A 20,080-nucleotide genomic window follows, 5' to 3' on the forward strand; every position below is an offset into this window, starting at 1 on the left:
TCCAGTGTTTCTCAACGCGGGTACCAATGATATTTGGACAAGACAGTTTGTCATTGTGCAAGATGTATAGCATCTCTGGCCCATACCCCTCAAATGCCTGTAATACCCCAAACTTATGATAATCAACCCCTTCTACCACATTCCAACCACCTACAGTTGAGAAACAAGATGAGACTAGGAGTCTAGACGCAATGTTTCCTGCATGTTTTACATTTCCTCTCCCTTCTGGCAGAGAATAACACTTTTTTTAAAAAAAAACTTTTAACATCTAATTTCCAGCAGTCTCTATCATGGAATCTGGGATCCCATATTCATGAGCACAAAAAGCCTATCTTTCTTAGGAAGGTTCATGTTCTGTCATATTTTAATGGTATGGACCTAATGTGAACTTAAAAATGCCTCATGTGAGGCAAACTAGCAAACAGCCAACTCCTGGGAGGTGCCCATTATTAGTCTAGCCTCCTTAGAGTTTTCTCCCAGGGTGATCATTTAATTTATTACTTTTGAAAGGACAAACTCACAGATGAAGTGTTAGTCTGAAAGGAATATCTTCAAGATCTAATAAATAAAACTGACCATTGAGCAGCATTTTTATAGATTACAAATCACTCTCTTGCATTTGACCTTGCAACAGCTTCAAAAAACAAGTTTGCCAATCTCCTCCTTTACAGATGAAGAAATTGAGGCTTCTAGGAATCAAGTGACAAGCTGACGATTACACAGCACTTTAGAGAAGGACTCGGGATTTCAACTGTGGGTCTTAGAACTTTAAAAGCCACCCTCTAACTCTCTACTTCCTCCCTGATGCCTCAAAACACTTTTAAAAGGAGGAAAACACTCTACTGAAACTAATCAGAGGGAAAGACTGGAAGTTCAAACGAGCCATAACAGAGCCTGTTAATCTGTTACCTAAATGAGTGCCGGGAAGGTGGGGTGGGGGTGGGGGGTTGACGCTTGTACATTTCACGATCCCCACAACTGCACGTCTGAAATGTCAGGACAATCTCATTTGAACTCCCAGCCAACTGAGAAATTAAAAGGAGACCGTGACGACGCTGTTTTGTAACTTCGTGCGTTTTAAAATTAACCGCACCTTTCAAGTACCGCTTTAGATTAGAAGTGGCTAATTGGATAAAGGGGAGAGTCATCCAGATGGCTGAACAGTATTGTAAAAGCCCAGATTGAGTTAGTTACGGAAAAGGAACGCACAAGAACACTTTCTACAGTACTGTTTTACTTACAAAGTGAAGGAAAGTTCCTCCACTCAGTTCCAAACCGAGGACAAGTGGATTTGTCGCAGCAGCGCTGGGAAGCATGTAGCCTGACAAAGTTTTATTTTAAGGGAGGCTTGAAGGCTGAAACTTTTCAGTGTCAAAACCCTTTTTTTAAAAAAATAAGGACTTGGCGTGCCCTCGCGAATGTGTGAGCTGGGAGGAGGAGTGATGGTAGGAGAGCAGGGCTGAGTCCGTTCTTATTAATATTAAATAGCCACGTCGGTACCGTTGAAGCAAGTGGCGAGAGAGGGGGGACGGGAGCTGCTGACATTGACAATGAATCCAAACAGGAGTTGCACTAGCGGTGTCTACCACGTTGCCTCTGCCCTCGCTTGGCCTTCTGGGAATTGTAGTTTTCGGGGCAGCGGCTTTCCTGGCAAGCCGGGAGTACCCCGCCCGGCCGGGACTACAGATCCCAGGCGGCGCCGGGCAGCCGCCCCTCCCGCCCGGGTGCGAGTGTAAACTCCGGGCGCCTGGGTTGGCGGCCGCCGCGGGCCAGCAGGCTGAGCTCTGCACTGCGCGGGGGCGCACCGCTCGGGGGACCCAGGCCCCGCCACCTCCCCTCCGGCCCCAGGCTCGCTTCTCACTTTGGAGTAGTGGGAGGACGGGAAGCGGGAGCCATGCAGTCGGAATCGGGGATCGTGCCGGATTTCGAAGTCGGGGAGGAGTTTCACGAAGAGCCCAAAACCTATTACGAACTCAAGAGTCAACCTCTGAAGAGCAGGTGAGTGGTGACAGCTGGAGGGAGGCGCGGCCGGCGGCTAGGGAACCCCGCGCCTCCCACCCTGGGGCGAGGAAAGCCGCTCTCCGGGGCTCTGGGACAAGGACCCCGTGCCCTTGCCCCGGGGCAGAGGGCGAACTGATCCCCCGCAGTTGGGGGCCGTGAACGCCGGGCCGGTGCGCTAACGGGGTTCTCCGCCCAGGCGCACTTTGGGGGCGCGGCGGGCAGCCCGGGACGGGCCGCGCGGACGAGGGGACCCTCGGTTGGAGATACCAGCTGCTGAGAGCTGTTGGGGGCTGGGGAGTGCCGCGGCGCGGAGGTGGGGGAGGAGGAGCGCCGGGCCCGGACGCTGTCCGGATGGGAAGGAGGAAAAAGAGTTTCGAGTGAATCCTTTTCCTGAAGATCCCAGCGGGCTGAACACTTGGAGAGGGAGAGCTTGGGGTGGATCGAGCGCGATGTTAGAGGGAAGCAATTAGTTCCTGTGTTGTTGTCTCTTAGGAGTCCGACCACCCCTCTGGGAAAACCCGCCCCAGGCGGCCTCCAGGTGAGGTTTCCCAAGGCCCGCCCCTCACCTTCCCGGCCGCTGCACCCCAGCGCGGGAGGGGCGGGGGGTGGCGAGCAGCCGGAGGGGGGTGGCGGGAGCGGGGGGGCGTGTCTCCTCGTCCAGCTTGAACTCCCCGGGCTATAGGGTTCCGTTCAAATGCAGGCCTTCCCTGGAGGGGAAGAAGCTTTCAGATGGAGGGTTTGGGGAGTGTCCCCTGTTGGGCAGCGACAAGTGTTTAATTCTCTGGGGATTTAAAAAACTTTTTGGGAGAGGAATGAAGACATCTGCTCTTATGGCGCCCCACCACCCCTAGTACCCACTTCCTATGCTGGCTCCATTCCCACTCGTCCATCGGAACGGGTTGGGTGTCTTCCTTTCTCTCTGCCCTGTGGCTGCTCAGGACATTTCCAATGTTTACTAAGAGGGAGATGGTCATTTGAGGCCCTGAGTAGAGAGGGTTTAGTTCCACCTCTCTCAGTGTGAGGTAAGATGAGGTTGAAACTGGAAGGTTCTGCAGTGCTTCTGCACCCTTCTCAGACCTTCCTTCCCGCCCCTCTCGGTGGGTAGGGCCTGGGTGAAGGGCCCTGGCTGGCCGAGGGGAGGAGGGTCCAGAAATCAGGGTGAATCAAGAGAGACAGCTGAATCAGGACTGAGGTGGTGTGATCTTAGCTGCTGGGGCACATGGCTCTGGTACTTGATCCAGTGGAAAGCGTAGCCAGGTTTGCTTCTTTCAGGGCTGTGTGAGAGTCTGAATCCACTTCGGGGAAGAAAATGTGGGAACAGCGCACCCACTGACTGGGTGGCTGAAGCAGCCTCTTGGCAGATGCTTAACAGAGATTGGAAGGAAACCTCCTGTGCAGTTAGTTGCCTAAAACCCGCCTTTAGTTGATGGTTTCTCTTCATAATGGCTGTTTTGTGTGTGAGCCTAGATTGTGTGCATTGGGGGTTGGGGGTGTGGAGTAATAGTGTGTAAAGGGTATTGTTGGTTATGCTCATTGGGGCTTTATCTGCATTCGGCTGAAGGGACCAGTGTTTTACCGAGCAGTCTCTGCTTTTGCTTCTATAAGCAAATGCTTACATGGCCAGAATGAGTGTGTGTGTGTGTGTGTGTGTGTGTGTGTGTGTGTGTGGTCCTGAAAGAAATAACCGGACTGTTTGGAACCTTTTTGATGGTAGGTGATAAATAATATAAATGAGTTTGAGAGAGCGAGGAAAATACCATCTGGAAAAACCCAAATGGATGTCATGAAACTCACGTTGGAGCATTTGAGGCCTGTTCTTTTTCAGAGTCGGCAAAAAAAAAAAAAAAAAGAAAAAAGAAAAAGGCTTGCAAGGGTTGAACGTCCTCAGGAGCTAGCTTGCACGTGTAAGGAAAAATTCGGGGATGTGGGAAGCTCTGGCTTCACACGTTGAAGCTGGAAACAGGTGCGGGACAGAACTGGTGTGCAGAGGAAGGCTAAATTAAAAACGCTGTAAAACTTGTCTGTGGAGCAGACACATGCTCTTTGAAATAAACCAGTGAAATAAAATCTGTGAATAAATATATGGGGTTGGCAAAATTTCCGTATAGTACTGTTTTCCACAGTTGTCTAATGTACTGTCATCAACATCTGTTGTATGACTCTACAAGGGCTGCACGTTCAGGGCCTCCTCGTGGCTTTTTGTCGTTAAGTCTTTGTCGGGGCACCTCCCTTTTTAAAATTTTGCTCAGAAAAAGTTGAAATTGGAAGGTGAAGACTGCTGCAACTATTTTGTCTCTCAGTTTTATTTTCTGGATTGTCTCTTGGAGTTGAAAATATGTCTAGAATCTGCCCACTTGTCACCAACTCCTCTGCCTCCACTTTGGTTCAAACTGCCACCCGCCCTCACCTGGGTGACTGTCCCTTACCTGGTCTCCTGCCTTCGTCCTTACCCGCTTTCAGTGGTTTTTTCACACAGGAGCCAAAATGTTCCTGTTAAAGCTGGTGTTCAACCTAGGAGTGATTTGCCCCCCAGGTGTCATTTGGCAATGTCTGGAGACATTTTTGGTTGCCACAATGGATGGGGGTTGCCTCTGGCCTCTAGTAAGTAGAGGCCAGAGATGCTGCTAAACATTCTCCAGTACACAGGACAGCCCCACGATGAAGAATTATCTGACCCCAAATTGTCACTGCTGAGGTTGAGAAACCCCGTGTTAAAATGTGTTACATCATGTCATTCTCTCCTCAGAACCCTCAAAACACTCCAGTAGCTCCTAATATCAGTAAAACTCGAGACCCTTAAAATGGTACCAGGCAGATTGTATGGGAAAACTTCCTGTCTGCTCTCACTGTATCTCCTGCTGCCATTCTCCTGGCTCCCTCCGCTCCAGCCAGTGTCCTCACCATTCCCGGAATACTCCAGACCCTTCCACCTCTGGGCCTTTGTATGTTGCACTTGCTGACCCCTCTTTCTCTCTTTGTCCAGAGAGCAATAGCATTCGTTCCTTCCCCAACCAACTTCACATCTTCCTTTAAATGTCATTCCCACTGAGCCTACTTGACCACGCTCTATGCAGTGGCTCTCCCTCCAAACTCTCAGTCTTCCTCGCCCTGCTCTGTTTTTTTGCATAGTACTTACATTATAATGTAGTCTATACTTTTCTAATGTGTTCCATTTATGATATGTTTCTCCACACTAGACTGCAGGGTCCAAGGGGGCAGGGACTTCTGTCTCTTCCTTGTTTACTGTGGTGTCCCCAGAGCCTAGAACAGAGTTTCTCAACCTCAGTGCTGTTGACATCTTGGACTGGATAGCTCTTTGATGTGGGGCTATCCTGGGCATTGCAGGATATTTAACAGCATCCCAGGCCTCCACCTGCTAGAGGCCAGTAGCTCCCCTCCCTCAGCTGTGACAACCAAATTTGTCTGCAGACACCACCAATGTCCACGGGGGACAGACTCACCCCTCTTGCAGGTTGACTGGCCTAGGACAATGCCTGGCCCAATAGTGTTTTGGCGTTTGAATATGTGTTGCTTTGTCCCTTTGCATCCCACTCAGGATGGGGGGTTTGGTTCTGGTTTCTTTTAAAATAGGTATCCACCAGGGTCTGTCCAAAGAGGAGTTTTATATTCTTCATTTGGGCTAAGCTCAGATGTGCAGGTGTTTGATGAGGAGAGACAGTTTCATTCCTAACCCAGACCTCCTGGCCTTTAGGAGTGTGAAGCTGATGGATTTACATGACGGGAACCCCGTTTTGTTCACAGGGACTGGCAAAGCTGTGTCGTACGGTGGAAGACACACGCTATGAGAAAAGGTTCTCATGAAGAACTGTTTGCAGTTTGGTTCCTCCCCAAAGGTTTTTGAAACATTTGTGTGTTCTCCTGGGAATGAGCCCTGAATGGTGGGTGGCAGAGGAAGAGTGCCGAATATGAGGGGGTGAACCCAGAATTCACACGTTGGCACAGTCGGGTCAGGGTCAGATGTGGAACTGTTGAATGGGCTCCTAGCAGGGAAGGGACTCTGTAGGGCTTTGGGTCCTGAAAAAAAAACATTAAAAGCTATGGTAGCATCTTTCAGGTTCATGGTTCTTCTGTTTCATTTACGTGGTGCTAAATTCTGTGATTTTGTAGCTGCTAATGCCCTTTTCCTGGCAGACTTCAGAATTGGCTTAATCTAATTCCAGTTTCTCCTCTACTCAAAGTTTTAATAATGGTTTAGATAATGGTTATTTAACTTCCCACAAATAAGAAATGGGAATGGAAGTATTAGGTTTATAGTGGCAGGACGAGATACAGCAGTGGTTCCCAAATGCTGATTCAAAGAGGTGTGTGTGAAGCAGTCACAGGTTTGTGTCGAAATGACAAAGAAAAAAGCTGTTGTGTCACATGCACGCTCACACACATGTATTTCTATGCAAGGCTACTGTCATTTCTTTGACTTATTCTGAGATTTTTCCCTCCTGTCTTCCTACTAAACATACCCTTTCGTTTATGAAATGATAATCCATTCTTGGCAAGACAGAACTGTCCATCTTTTATTGATTTCTGAAAGTTTTCTTGATTTTTTTATCTGTCCAATCCGCAGGGAACTACTTTGCATGGAGATTAAGAGCATTGTTCTGGCATTTCTGTCTGTCCCTAACAAGCTGGGTGACCTTGGGGAGGCTGGGTGACCTTTAACCTCAGTTTCTTCATCTGGCAAGTGGGGGGGCCTGCCTCCTAGGAGTCTTAAGGACAGTAACTGTGATATTGGCTATGGAAAAGTATTAGCATGGTGCTGGGCACATGGTAAGTGCTCCGTAAATGTTAGCAGATGTTGTTCTTGTTGTTATTTCTTTATTACTTAGCAGAGAGTCCTGACCTTCCAGAAAGGGTTCGCGTTTGGTTGACTCTGGCTTTCTTCTCTAAGGCCAGTGTTCTTATGCCATAAAATTACCCCCAAGTTTGGTAAAACCCTTTTTGCTTTCCTCCTAATGAGGTGCTGCAGATAAATCTTTCACGTTTTATAATTTTGATCCGGTCCTTAACAGTTTCTTTATGCTGGTTTAAAAAAAAAACAGTTGTGGTGTCAGCACATACATACAAATTCATATTCAACATATATCTGTTGAGTACATGCAAATTAATACCAATAAACCCAACTAACATTAACTGAGGCCACACTGTGTGCCAGCCTCTAAGTGTTTTTATGTGTGTTAACTTAATCTTGCAAAACCCACATAAAATGATAATAATAAATGAGAAAAATAGTGTTAATTATAATTTTGAAAACAGGTAAAGCTTATGCAGTGCTTACTACATGCCAGGAATGATTCTGAATATTTCACTTGAATTAACACAGTTAATTCTCACTTCAACCTTCGGTGTATGTATTTTTATTATTCTCATTTTACAGAGGAGAAAACTAAGGCGTAGCAAGTAGATGGGCCTGGATCTGGCTCTGGGCCCGTGCTCTCATGCGCTGGGCTGTGCTGCCGTGGGCAAGGCGCGGGGCCTGCCCATGGGGAATCATGCTGCACCTTCTCCAAAACTTGCCTGAGTGGGGTGAGGGAAAGAGAACATGTAGATCCAGCCAGACAAACAGGATGGAGTGTGATCACCGTGGGGCGTGGGCATCAGCAATGGGAATTTAATAGAGGAAGGGAAATTGAGGCTCAATTTTGTCAGTGAATAAGTGTATTCAATTTGGCCTTGAAGGTCGAGCAATACTCAAATATATTTCTTTATAACATTAAATAAAATGTTAGACGCCTTGGAAGGCATAAGCTTAAAACAGACTTTTAGGATTTCTGATTGCCTTTTATATTTCTAACCAGAATCCCAGCTCTTCCTTGTGGTCTTTGGGCACCTGGGGTGGCAGAGACTGGATGCATGTGGACAGGTTCAGAGGTAGCTGTGCTTAAGTGCTGTGCCCATGGCTTTGCCACTTAACACCCGTGTCTGCGTTCAAGAAAAGATGCTTAGCCTCTTGGAGTCTCGATTTCTTTACCTGTAAAGTGGGATCAGTAGGACCGTCCTCTTAGGGTTGGTGAGGTTTTAAAAGTGAGAAAACACATGTAAAAGTGCTTTGCAGGGTGCCTAGCACATGTTAGTAGGTAATATCAGTTCCTTCTCTTCTACTTTACCATGATTGCAATTTTCCCCCTCCTTATAACAACAATAAAGCATGTACAGAATTACGTATCTGAAGCAAAATAGACAAGATTGGGGTGCCTTAACCTGGCAGGTGTTCAGATCTTATTATGCAAATTGCTTGTGTGATATGATTAGATGGAAAACTTGATTAAAGTGGAATTTTAAGTGTTGGTTTTGTGTGTTATTGGAGATTTCCTTTTCCTGAGTACTGCTATTTATAGAATTATTTAAGTGTATGTATGTGTGTGTGTTTTTAATTCCCTTTTGAGTTCTGCAGGGCAGTTTGCACAGGCTGATGTTTATATCTGCTCCAGTTGTGCAAGAAGTGGAAAATATCCTTTTTTTAGAACAGGTCACATGTGCTTACTGTCAGGAATAGGACCTCAGTGTAAAAAAATGTATCTTGGGACAAATCAAAGTTACTAAATTTCTGCTTCCAACTGCTTTGTTTCAGAACTGGCAGCATTAGGATAAATAATAGGGGGGAAAAAACTCTGGCTAAATGTTTTTTTGTCATTTTTCAAGGACAGTAAACAAGAGTTTCATTTATTTTGTGTGTGTGTTTTAAGTATGAAATGTACTTTGCTGTTAGGTCCATCTCATCAAACTAAATTATAAAAATATGTTTGACTCTTCTCCAAATATGCATTATTTGAAGAAAATAGTCCAGAAGATGGGTCAAAGATAGTTAATGTAGTCACCACAGGCTTTTGAAATTGTAAAGACAAATGTGAAGTTTATAAGGAGGATTTTGTGAGTCTGGTGAACACTGTGTACTTGAGGGCAAGGAATTAAAGCAAGCCATGAAGTCTGCATCTTTCCTGAGGCAGCTGAGGGCTGAGGGTGAGAGGACCTGCAGGCAGGTCTGGGATCTCTGTTGAAACTCGCACACCTCTTTCTGTTCCTGAGGACTTGGGGAGGAGGACCACGCTCCTCGTTTCTCTAGGTTGGGTCTTTTTTTCTTTTTTTTTTCGTGGTACGCGGGCCTCTCACTGTTGTGGCCTCTCCCGTTGCGGAGCACAGGCTCCGGATGCGCAGGCTCAGCGGCCATGGCTCACGGGCCCAGCCGCTGCGCGGCATGTGGGATCTTCCCGGACTGGGGCACGAACCCGTGTCCCCTGCATCGGCAGGCGGACTCCCAACCACTGCGCCACCAGGGATGCCCTAGGTTGGGTCTTAAACATGGCATCCTTCTTTCTTTGCTGCGTCTTTCCTTCCGTGACCTTTCTTGCACATCATGAAGAATAAAGACGTACACCTTTGGAGTGTTTACACAGAAGTTGAACCAGGGCAGGCTGAGAGGGATGCAGTGCTTTGGAGAGTGGTGATACTGGTGAGAGAAAGGCACACAAAGATATAAATGGTACCTCAAAGTCATGAGTTCCTATTGTCTTCCCTAAGTCATTTCTAAAACATCCCTCAGTCACTTTCAGCAAAGGCAGTATCACTTTGGGGTCAGCAGGACCTGGATTTGTTTGTTTTTCTTCTCTTCCTTCCCTTCCTCCTTTCCCTCCTTACAACACTTATTTATTAAGTGCCTGTCGTGTGACAGCTTTTTGCCAGCTGTAGGGAATCAAAAGTAGAACCAGACAGACTAGGTTCCTGCTAGTATGGTCTTGGAGGTGGGGGCATAGCTAATAATGAACTAAATAGATGAACAAGATAAGTTTTGGTGCTATGAAAACTAAATAGAATGTTATTGATAGAGTGTGACTGGGAAAGAAGGGGCTTTATTGGGTGGGTCTTTAGGAATGACCTCATGGAGGAAGTGATTTTGAGGCACTGAATGTCTGAGTTAAATGTGCAGATCTTGGTGCTGTCACTCATTAGCTGTGTGACTTTGGACAAGTTCGCCAACCTCTCTGAACCTGGGTTCCCTCCTCTGTAAAATGGAGCAATAGCTACCTTGGAAGGGTGCTGTGAAGATGAAAGGTAATGCGTGTAAAGAGTTAACAGTAGGCTTGACCTTATAGTTGCTCAGGAAGACACATAGGACTGGTTTAAGGTAATTGTAAGGTAATATATGAATAGTAGAAGAAGAAATGCAGACATTAATCTTCCCCATAAGTGTTTATAACTTGGTCTTAAGTGTTTTCCTAATGTCAAGTGAGTCAGAGATGTATACTTGTCTTCATAAATCTACCCCTGGACTAAACGTGGAGATGGGTCTTGTTATTTTTGTTATCCTTTCTTTCCTCCAGGATCATCTTACTCGAATTGTCCCCTTGCTCATCTCACTGTTGTTGCACTGAGATCATTCAGGTCTGAGCATACTTCCCTTATGTTTAGTTTAGGAATGAATTTTGGCTGCATTTTGAATTACTTTTTGGCACAAAGGAGAGGTCCAAGTCATCGAGGATTAAACAGTAAAACCTGAGATTGATTTCACCAAAGACGCACACCACAAACAAATGACCCATGTAGAACTCCTGACTCCCAGTCCTGTGTTTCAGCCCCTAGATCACACGCTTCCTGTCTACACTGATGTGAAAATGTCAGCGTTGGTGCAGAAAGGAAAACAAGCCTCTTCTCCCACACACCACTTCGACCTTTCATTAACATTGACATCCACAGGCAATGGTGTGTTTTTAATTCGACCCTTTATGAAAGAAATCTTCAAAGCATTCGAATTTCAGTAGCTGTGTTCTTTAATTGAAGTGCCCACGGAGTGGTAACTTTCAAAAGGAAAAAATCCTGGGTCGTGTGGGAACAAATATTGTAAATCCAACCATAGTGAGTTGTAGGTTTAGGGAAGGCACTGGTAGAATCATGTCTTTCTATAAGAAAGTTGTGGGTTATTGAGCAATTTCAGGAAGGCATCTGTGGCCTGGGCCCTCCCCGCCCCCTCCCCAGAGTGGGGTAACTTGCTGACTCATTTACACACATTCCCCTATTTTCCCACGTGGTCAAGGGCAGATGGGAAAGGTGTTGTCCCCACTGGTGGGAGCATGTGTAGCTGTTGTTTGTAGGATAGGTTTTCCTTCTGGGACGCTTAACTTGCTTCCATGGGAAGAAGATTTGAGGCAGAGAAGATTTATTTAGCCCGGTGGTTAAGGTTGTATGTGAGATTAGGATAAAATAGACAGACAGGAATGCTGTATTTACTTCGGTACCTTTATTGTGATATGTTCCTAAATATTAACTGGTTCTAAAAAGCATGTTTTTCAAAACATACATTTTATTTTTATAACTGGTGATTTGAAACTTGGTGTAGGGAAGAGCACACAGAAATCCTAAAGATGATCTTCCTGTTTAATTTGGAATCTAGTACAGTCCCCATATAGTCTACCTGGGCACCTCAGTGAGATGTGGCCACCTTGTTCCTCTTGAGTGAGTCTGTCCCAAACAGCTGGAGATAGTATTCACAGACACACCAATACTGTAACAATCCCTTCTCCATCAAAAGGACTGGGTATATTGTTGTTCTATTTTTTTGCATTTGAAGTTTTTCACCAATGATGAAAAGGTATTATTTCAGGGTCAGCTTTGCTCTGTGGTATTACTAAGCCTGCATAATCACACCACCTAAATTTAGAATATTGGCACCTCAGCCAATAGAACACTTTGCAACAAATTTATAATACTTGGGGCAGAGAATGACTATGAATAAACATTAAAATAGTATTGGCCAGTTAGGGTCATTTACTTTCACGGGAAAAGGATGACATCAACTATGCATTCTTGAAAATTCTATTTATTTTTCAAGGTAGAGTTTACAGTAGCTTATGTAAAACAGTCTCTAAAAATATAAGCAATTGGCACTATTCCAGGTGACATTCCAAATAAAAGTTGGCCCGTTTGCTGCAAAGAAGTGTGCTTGGAGAGTAACTTGGAGAGGTTGGCCACTGGCTTGTGGTGTATTGACAATCGGTGGGTAGACTTTTTGGAACCACATCTTGCATCACCTTGGCATGGTCATTAATCCACTGGTCTTTAGGTAGATAAACACTAATCATGTGTTATCTAGATAAAGGCTAGATGTATAAATGCTAAACGATGGGGTCTTGGAATGCAGTGCTAATGATACTGATTGTGTGTGGATGTTTTAAATCCTTGTTGATTCAGAAATGAATGAGAGAGAGGATTTGATGGTGCTTGCTTGGTCATAGTATCATAGTCACTAAGATGCATGCTTTAATGGTAGGGGGCTGAGTGGCAAGCACAATTAATTGGGATTTGTTTCTGGGGTCAGCGATGCACAGGTCACTGCTGGCTTAGGGTATCCCTCTTGCTTACTCTTGGGTTCATATACCTGACATCTTTCTAATCAGATCTCACTGGCAGCCAGCTTCCCTTTGCTTATGCATTTCCCCTAGTGGAGAGTAGAGGAAATGTATTTTGCCTGCCTGTAGTCACTTTTCCAAATTCTTATAACAACCCCTTCCCACATGCTTAGCCCACGTGCTTGAGTGTCATGGCTTTGGGGTGGAGAATTCGACACAGACTTAGCCACTCTTCTGTATCACAGGGATTGCTTTCAGGGAGTTGCACGTTGACTGATGTCACGCATCCCAGGGATTTGCTTGGGTGCTAACAGAAAGAGAGTCTCCCTTTATTTCCGTTGATCTTGAACTTGGGAAGGTGTTGTGCTCAAGAATAAAGCCTTATCTCGGAGGCAGAGAAAAACAAAGCCCTTGTATTGGGTTAATGTTAGTTGCTATAAGGAAGTGGCAGGCGATAGTCACATAGGTAGTAGTTCCTGGTTGGCAGACAGCTTTCTTCCGTATGACAAATCAAGAACCCAGTCTCCGTCTATCTTCTTGTTCTGCCATTGCCTAGAACCCTGGCATCTTTTGTGTCTGGTGGTGGAAAGGAAGAGGAGAAGGCACAACTAGGGTCCCAAAGTGACAGGCATCACTCTTGCTCATATTCTTTTGGCAAGGACCAGGTTCATACCGAGATCTGGATGCAGGGGTGGGACCTGGGGAATAGAGACCCCAGCTGGGCGTCAACACCACTGTCCTAGAAAAGAGAACACCCTTCCCATGGATAGCTAACCTTCATTGCCATGGCCCTAGTAGTAGCATTTTGGCTTCTGGATCAAGTTGTGCCTATCTTTGGTTAGGTTTATCCTTGGAATTTTCTGTTATTTTATCAATAAATTCTTTTTCTGAGTAAAGACGGTTAATTTGGATTTCCTGCCACCTGAGTGGGGGCTGCCCGAGCTGATCCGTTCTCAGAATCCCACCTCTATGCAATGCTTCCTATTCCAAGTTCATGGATTAAATCACTGCCCCACTTTCCAACAGCAACAATACATCCGTCACTACCACCACCACCTTAGAGCAATGGTTTTCAAAATGTGGCCCGCAGACCAGCAGCTTCAGTGTCACTTAAAAACCTGTTTGAAATGCACGTTCTCGGACCCTACTCCAATGCCTCCTGAATCGGAAACTGTTGGTGGGGAGTCCCAGCAGTCTGTGTCTTTTAACAAGCCCTCCAGGAGATGCTGATGCACACTCAAGTTTGCAAACTACTTCCCTAACGCTTTTACCATAAATCCTTTGTCTCCACATTAAATTGTTCCTGTTTTGGAATGAAAAATATCCTGGATTGGAGTGCATTTCGTAAAAAACGCCATGTTGCTTGTTATGGTCAGGCTAGAGATGATCATTGATAATAATCACTCACTGATTTTAAAAAAAAAAAAAAAAAGGAAAATCCCCTCTAGAAAGTTAGCTATCAGATTTAGGTTAATGAAACCAGGTAGGATGCTTGGTTGTCCAGATGTGATCTCTAAATAAGAGACTTGGAGTTAAGCTAGCTGTACTACCATAAGGAGCCCTGGCCCAGATCTTGGAGGGTTGTAGTTTAATGGAGACTCACAAAGTGTGAAACTTGAAGCACACGGCAGTCACTTGACTGAATGATTTGGTGGAGAAACAGGGTAATGGTGGTTATGAGTGTGCCCACATGACCAAATTGTTTTTCACAAAACTTCTGCTGAATAAAATTTGAAATACGACTGTCAGCCTGTTTTCCCTTCTTAATGAATTCCAGACAGTTTGTAGAGTGTGGGAGCTTCCAAAACAGAGGGGCGGGGTGACTGCGACCAGGCAGCCTCTGTTTTGTCACATGTTAGGGTGTCCTGACATAACAGATTGTCTCCCTCATCCTGAATCTCACCAGGCCATCCTCATTTCAGGCGGAGAGGGAAGGGCAGGGTCAATGTTGTATCAGACAAGTAGGACCTATAGGGCAGTTCTGGACTCCTTACTTACCAGGGAATTCAGCCTACTCTTAATTTTAATCCACTAAAACCCAAGCATTTTTATTTTTATTTTTTTCCTTTTGCTGCATGCTGACCTTCTCCAGACAAAAAACCCTGATGCTTTTTGGCAAAGAATCTGCTCTTATTGTAAACGGGTTAAGAGCTCTAACCAGTCGAAGAAGTCTAGAGTTCTGGGTTTAACCTTCAGAGAAAAGAAGGATTTTTAACTTAAATTTCAATTTGACCACTTACTAGCTTTTCTCTCTTTGGGCAAGTGATTCTTGTAGCCTCTATTTCAACAGAGGAATAAGTGGGGTGAGTGGATAATAGTATGATCTAAGTTGTAGTTAATTGTGTGGATTAAAAGAAACACTTGAGTAAAATCCTCAGGCCGAAGCCTTGGCTCTTGTGCTCATAACCGGGCCCTTTTTCTGGTTCCATCTTTGCCCACAGCACCAACAAGGTTTTTTGACTTGAAATGACTTTTTAGTTTTAGACACTGCCATTAAGAGAAAACGACTCAAAGGCAATCAGCAGGAAATAAGAGGGTCCATAGAAGAGAAGGGAAGTAGGGCCAGATCATCCCTCGGTTGGATGATCAACATCAGGACCTTTGGGAGTGGATGCAGATCAGATAGTGGTGAACTTTGGGATGCCTAACAGGGAGGTATTTAAAGACAGCACATGCTACTTACAGGTAAGGCATTACTTTTGTTGCCAGAACAGTCTTTGTCTTTATCAACATGTTTCCTTTCATCGTAATGATAGACTATAGCTAGGTGGAGGAATAAATAATAAGATGCACGAATTGGGGTTTCACAACGCCATGCAGGGTAGAAGCCGAGCTCCACAGCTATGTCTACGTGTGCATCTGTCATTCCTAACTGTCACATTTAAACTTGGCCTGTAGTGAGTTCCTGCTTTATCTTTTCACATTTCACAAGACAGCCTCATTATACAGTTACCTCTATCCAGTATAAGCCATAATACCCTGTATTCTTTTTTGTTTTTGTTTTTGTGGTACGCGGGCCTCTCACCGTTGTGGCCTCTCCCGTTGCGGAGCACAGGCTCCAGACGCGCAGGCTCAGCGGCCATGGCTCACGGGCCCAGCTGCTCCGCGGCATGTGGGATCCTCCTGGACCAGGGCACAAACCCGTGTCCCCTGCATGAGCAGGTGGACTCTCAACCACTGCGCCACCAGGGAAGCCCCCCTGTATTCTTGAATCGCAAAATCTTTCACTCTTCTAGGATTTTTCCCTCCTAGTAGCACTGCGTAGCGAGGCTATGTACCCACACCAACATGATAGCTTGCTTTTCTTTTCTTTTTTTCCAGCTTTATTGAGGTATGATTGACAGATAAGAACTGTGTATATTTCAGGTGTATAACTTGATGCTTTGGTATACATATACATTGTGAAACGCTCACCGCAATCAGATGACATGCTTTGCTTGAGCCTCACAAAATTTCTCCCCCAAACCTGTGGCTAAACCGATCCCTAGAAAGCAGAAAGGGGGTTAGTTTGAAGAGCCACCATCTTTCTTAGAAGGAATATTCCCATTGTCTTGCACACATAAGTGGATGTCTTCATCAGTTACAGCTTAAGACGCGTTACCTGGGTAATGAGGGTCCCTCCCTTATTGGCTGGCTGGGAAGATTCAGTAAGGTAGTGAGAGTACTACCTGTAGTAAGGGCGCAGTAGATGCTGCTGCCCCAATTACCACTCCACCTGCTGCTGTACCTGCATTACTGCTGCTCTCTGCCTGCTACTGTACCCAAGGGCTACTCCTGGTGTCATTGCCATTAGAATTCAGCGGTTTACATGAGAATGAAAGAAGTGGTTCATCTGTGTAGGTGCTGCTGACTCTACCATTGTTTTGTCACTGTTAAGTACATATAGTCAGTTGTCACAACCAACTATATAGTCAGTTCTCACACGTTTGGGATTTATGCAGTGAGTTTTCAAACCTGGACTTGGACTTGGCTGTCACCCAGCATTCTTCTGGACCACTTCCGCCACCTCTCAGCTGTTGTGTGCAGAGGGGTGGGAACTAGTTTGATTACCAATTAATGGGAGACATTTTCTACCAGAAACTATACATATATTCATACAAGCACATACAGGATTCTCAAAAGAGTGTTTTTCAGAGTATCTTCAGCTTTTCTGTGGTATTGTCCTGACTAATTGAAATTTGGTTCTTGGCTAAACAGTTCCTTTCCTGAGTTTTGTAACGAAACAGGGAAAATGACAGTTTCCCTCTTTCCATGTAACTGAAACACCCCTGCCTCCTCCACACCCCCCCAACCCCCCCCCCCCCCCCCCCCCCACACACACACAGAGGTGAAAGACGCATAGAGTTAGATGCTTTAGGGTGAGATCCAGTGTGCTTGGGGAACTCAGGAGCACAGGACAGAATGAAGTCTTCTGACTGACCATCCTTCTCAGGCTTCACACCACCCAGTGTGATGGGTTTGTGAGCTCCGTGTTTTTGTGAGAGAAGAGGATCAATCAGCTGTGCAGGCTGGAGTTAGACTGAAGATACCCATAGCTCAGGGAAGAGGAAATGGACAAGGCAGTTTGGGGAGTTTTCAGAGTAGGTTTATTTCTTGGATGTCTCAAGAGGTGGACGTGAAGAGATCTAACTCTCCGTCTTTTTTTTTTTTTTTTTTTTTTGCGTTACGAGGGTCTTTCACTGTTGTGGCCTCTCCAGTTGCGGAGCACAGGCTCCGGACATGCAGGCTCAGCGGCCATGGCTCACGGGCCCAGCCGCTTCACGGCATGTGGGATCTTCCCGGACCGGGGCACAAACCCGTGTCCCCTGCATCGGCAGGCGGACTCTCAACCACTGCGCCACCAGGGAAGCCCCTAACTCTCCCTCTTATTTTTTCAGAGTCATGGTTTGGGAACTATTTGGAAGATCCTTCGGTAAATTTTCCTTGCCTATGAGGTAAAATGATATTCAGTAAATATTTATTGAGTCTACTGTGGAGTCAGGAGATAATAGTGAACAAAAAGGGTCAACCGTAAACTGCCATTGCTTTTGGCAGATGGGTGGCTGCCCAAGGGCTGGCACGGAACCCAGATCAGGTCATCGAGGGCTAGAGGAGCTCTTTCTGGGGGAAGAAAAGAGCCCACTTGGTTGTCACATCAGTGAAAGAAATACATTAAGTGATTTATTTATTTATTTATTTATTAAATAAGAGTAGTATGTTATTCAATACATCCAAAATAATTCCAAGTCAAAATGTAATCAATATAAAAATTATTATTATTTTTATGGAGGTGTAATTGACTTATAACATTATATTAGTTTCAGGTACACAATGTGATGATTCAATATTTGTATACTGTGTATATTGTCATGTATATTGGGACATGATCACCACAATAAATCTAGTTAATATGTATCACCATACATAGTTACAAAATTTTTTCTTCTTGTGATGAGAACATTTTAAAGATTTATTCTCTTGGCACCTTTCAAATATGCAATACCGGATTTTATGTTTTCTTCTGATTTTTATTTAAAAAATTATTTAAAAAAAATTGAAGTATAGGTGATTTACAATATTATATTAGTTTCAGGTGTATAGTATTGAGATTCAGTATTTCTACAGATTATACTCCATTAAAAGTTCCTGCAAGAAAGTGGCTATAATTCCCTGTGCTATGCAGTATATCCTTGTTGCTTACTGCAATACAGTATTATTAACTATAGTCACCATGCTGATTACATTCTCATGACTTATTTATCTTATAACTGGAATTTTGTATCATTTGAGTGCCTTCAGTCTTTTGCCCGCCCCCAATCCCTGCCTCTGGCAGTCACCATTCTGTTTTCAGTATCTATGAATCTATGAACTCCTTTTTTTTTTTTTAGATTCCACGTATAAGTGAGATCGTATATAATGTAAGAGATCATGTATAGTATAAGGGAGAATATATTTTAAACTGATATTCACTGAATACAGCCGTTAGCTCTTACCTTGTTTGAAGACTTATTTAAAAAATAATGTATATTTTAAGAAATCAAGCATCTTTTACTTATATTGGGTTGGCCAAAACGTTCCATAACATCTTACGGAAAGGCCCGAATGAACTTTTTGGCCCAATACATAGTTTGATAGGTAATATTTATTTGATTGTCTGTCATTCCTCACTTGAAAGAGGCCCTACGAGAACAGGGAAGTTGTTAGTTCCCTGGGCATCTCTAGGATCCAGTATAGTGTCTATATATGTTTCTTGAATAAAGAGTGGCCAAAATGAATGAAGTGTTTCTGGTGTGCCAGAAGGGATCAATAACTTTGGGGAATTCTGTTAAACTCTGTCAGGAAAATGTGTATGAAAATATCTTGACCTTTTTTCTTACTAACTGTGGACCCTTGTACAGGTTTTTTGAACCTCAGTTTTCTCACCTAAAATATGAGGGTAATAGTATTTTCTTCTCGGAGTAGCTGTGAAGATGATAGAAGATCATGTGCGCACGCCTGGTAAATATAAAATGCTCAGTACAGTAAGTTAGTAGGGGCACTAATTGTTGTTACTACTATTGGTGCTAGGAGATGAAATAAGCATACAGTCAATTTCTGTTGTCTGTGGTAGTAGTTCTGTTCTATGCAGTCACGATGAACATTTAATTTGGAACAAGGTTAGGTTCCTGCGAGCCTGTGGTCACAGCGTATTTGTCACCCGATTGATACATGACCTTGTTTTATGTGTGTTTCTGTTTAAAGACACTTTATTGAATAATTACTGACTCATTAACATTGAACTCATGGCCAACAGCACTGTAAGTCATGTCCGAGGGAGCTTATCTGGCACTTGCGCTTTTCTCCGTAAGGCACCTCACAGCCGTCTCATGCTCAGCAACACTAGACTGCACATCTGCACTAGGTAGGCTTGGAGGTCGTCAGTAAAGTCACCAACAAAAAGATACAAAAATGCAAAAAGCATAGCACGAAACGGACCCCCCCTCCAAAGGACACTTGTTTGCCATGTGAAAACTGAAACAAGGAGACAGAGCATCGCCTTGTTTGACCTCAGTTGGGAATGCATATTGTGGGTGGCTCAGATTTCTCACTTCTCTGTCCGCAAATGACTGTAAAAATGCTGCATATATTAATTTTGGGGTTACAAATAAATTTTGGTGATAGGTAAATTTGAAAATAGGGAATCCACGAATAATGAGGGTTGACTGTCTTCAAAATTGTTTTCTTGTGCCTGTCTTTCTCTGGCAGTTATTTGTCTGAGCTAAAAAGCATGCTCACTGGGGAAAACATTTCCTCTTCCGTTGCGGAGTACAGGCTCCGGACATGCAGGCTCAGCGGCCATGGCTCACGGGCCCAGCCGCTCTGCGGCATGTGGGATGTTCCCGGACCGGGGCACGAACCTGTGTCCCCTGCAGCGGCAGGTGGACTCCCAACCACTGCGCCACCAGGGAAGCCCGGGAAAACATTTTTAAGCATTGTCTGCATCAACATTGTTGTGGACTATATATGAAGCCACAATAATCAAGCTGTTCCAGATACCCAATCTTCTATTTTTACGAGTTTATTTGCCAATAAAAATGACCCATCAAAAAAAAAAAAAAAAAAGGCCCATCATTTCCAGATCTTTAAAGTTGAATGGGGCTGTTCAGATATGTTACTCTTTATTTTGGCATAATTTCTACTGTTCTTTAGAAGGTGGAGAGTGAGAATGGGGACCTGGGAAAAGAGCACAGAGAGATTGTGGGGAT

The 20,080-nt window shown here is 44.7% G+C and overlaps 1 protein-coding gene across 4 annotated transcripts in view; it reads left to right on the plus strand.

Moving 5' to 3' along the window:
- The first annotated feature begins 1,757 nt into the window (after nt 1–1,757).
- The window catches only part of MITF (melanocyte inducing transcription factor), a 223,759-nt gene continuing 205,436 nt past the window's right edge, over nt 1,758–20,080 (plus strand). For all 4 annotated transcript variants that reach the window (XM_029244479.1, XM_029244480.1, XM_029244484.1 and 1 more), the window contains exon 1: nt 1,758–1,998. In XM_029244479.1, coding sequence (XP_029100312.1) covers nt 1,895–1,998 — 104 coding nt within the window. In that variant the 5' untranslated portion in view covers nt 1,758–1,894. The remainder of the gene's footprint in view (nt 1,999–20,080) is intronic.

Source organism: Monodon monoceros, unplaced genomic scaffold, assembly GCF_005190385.1.
Source record: "Monodon monoceros isolate NGI ecotype Baffin Bay Population unplaced genomic scaffold, NGI_Narwhal_1 Super_Scaffold_3, whole genome shotgun sequence".
Lineage (NCBI taxonomy): Eukaryota > Metazoa > Chordata > Mammalia > Artiodactyla > Monodontidae > Monodon > Monodon monoceros.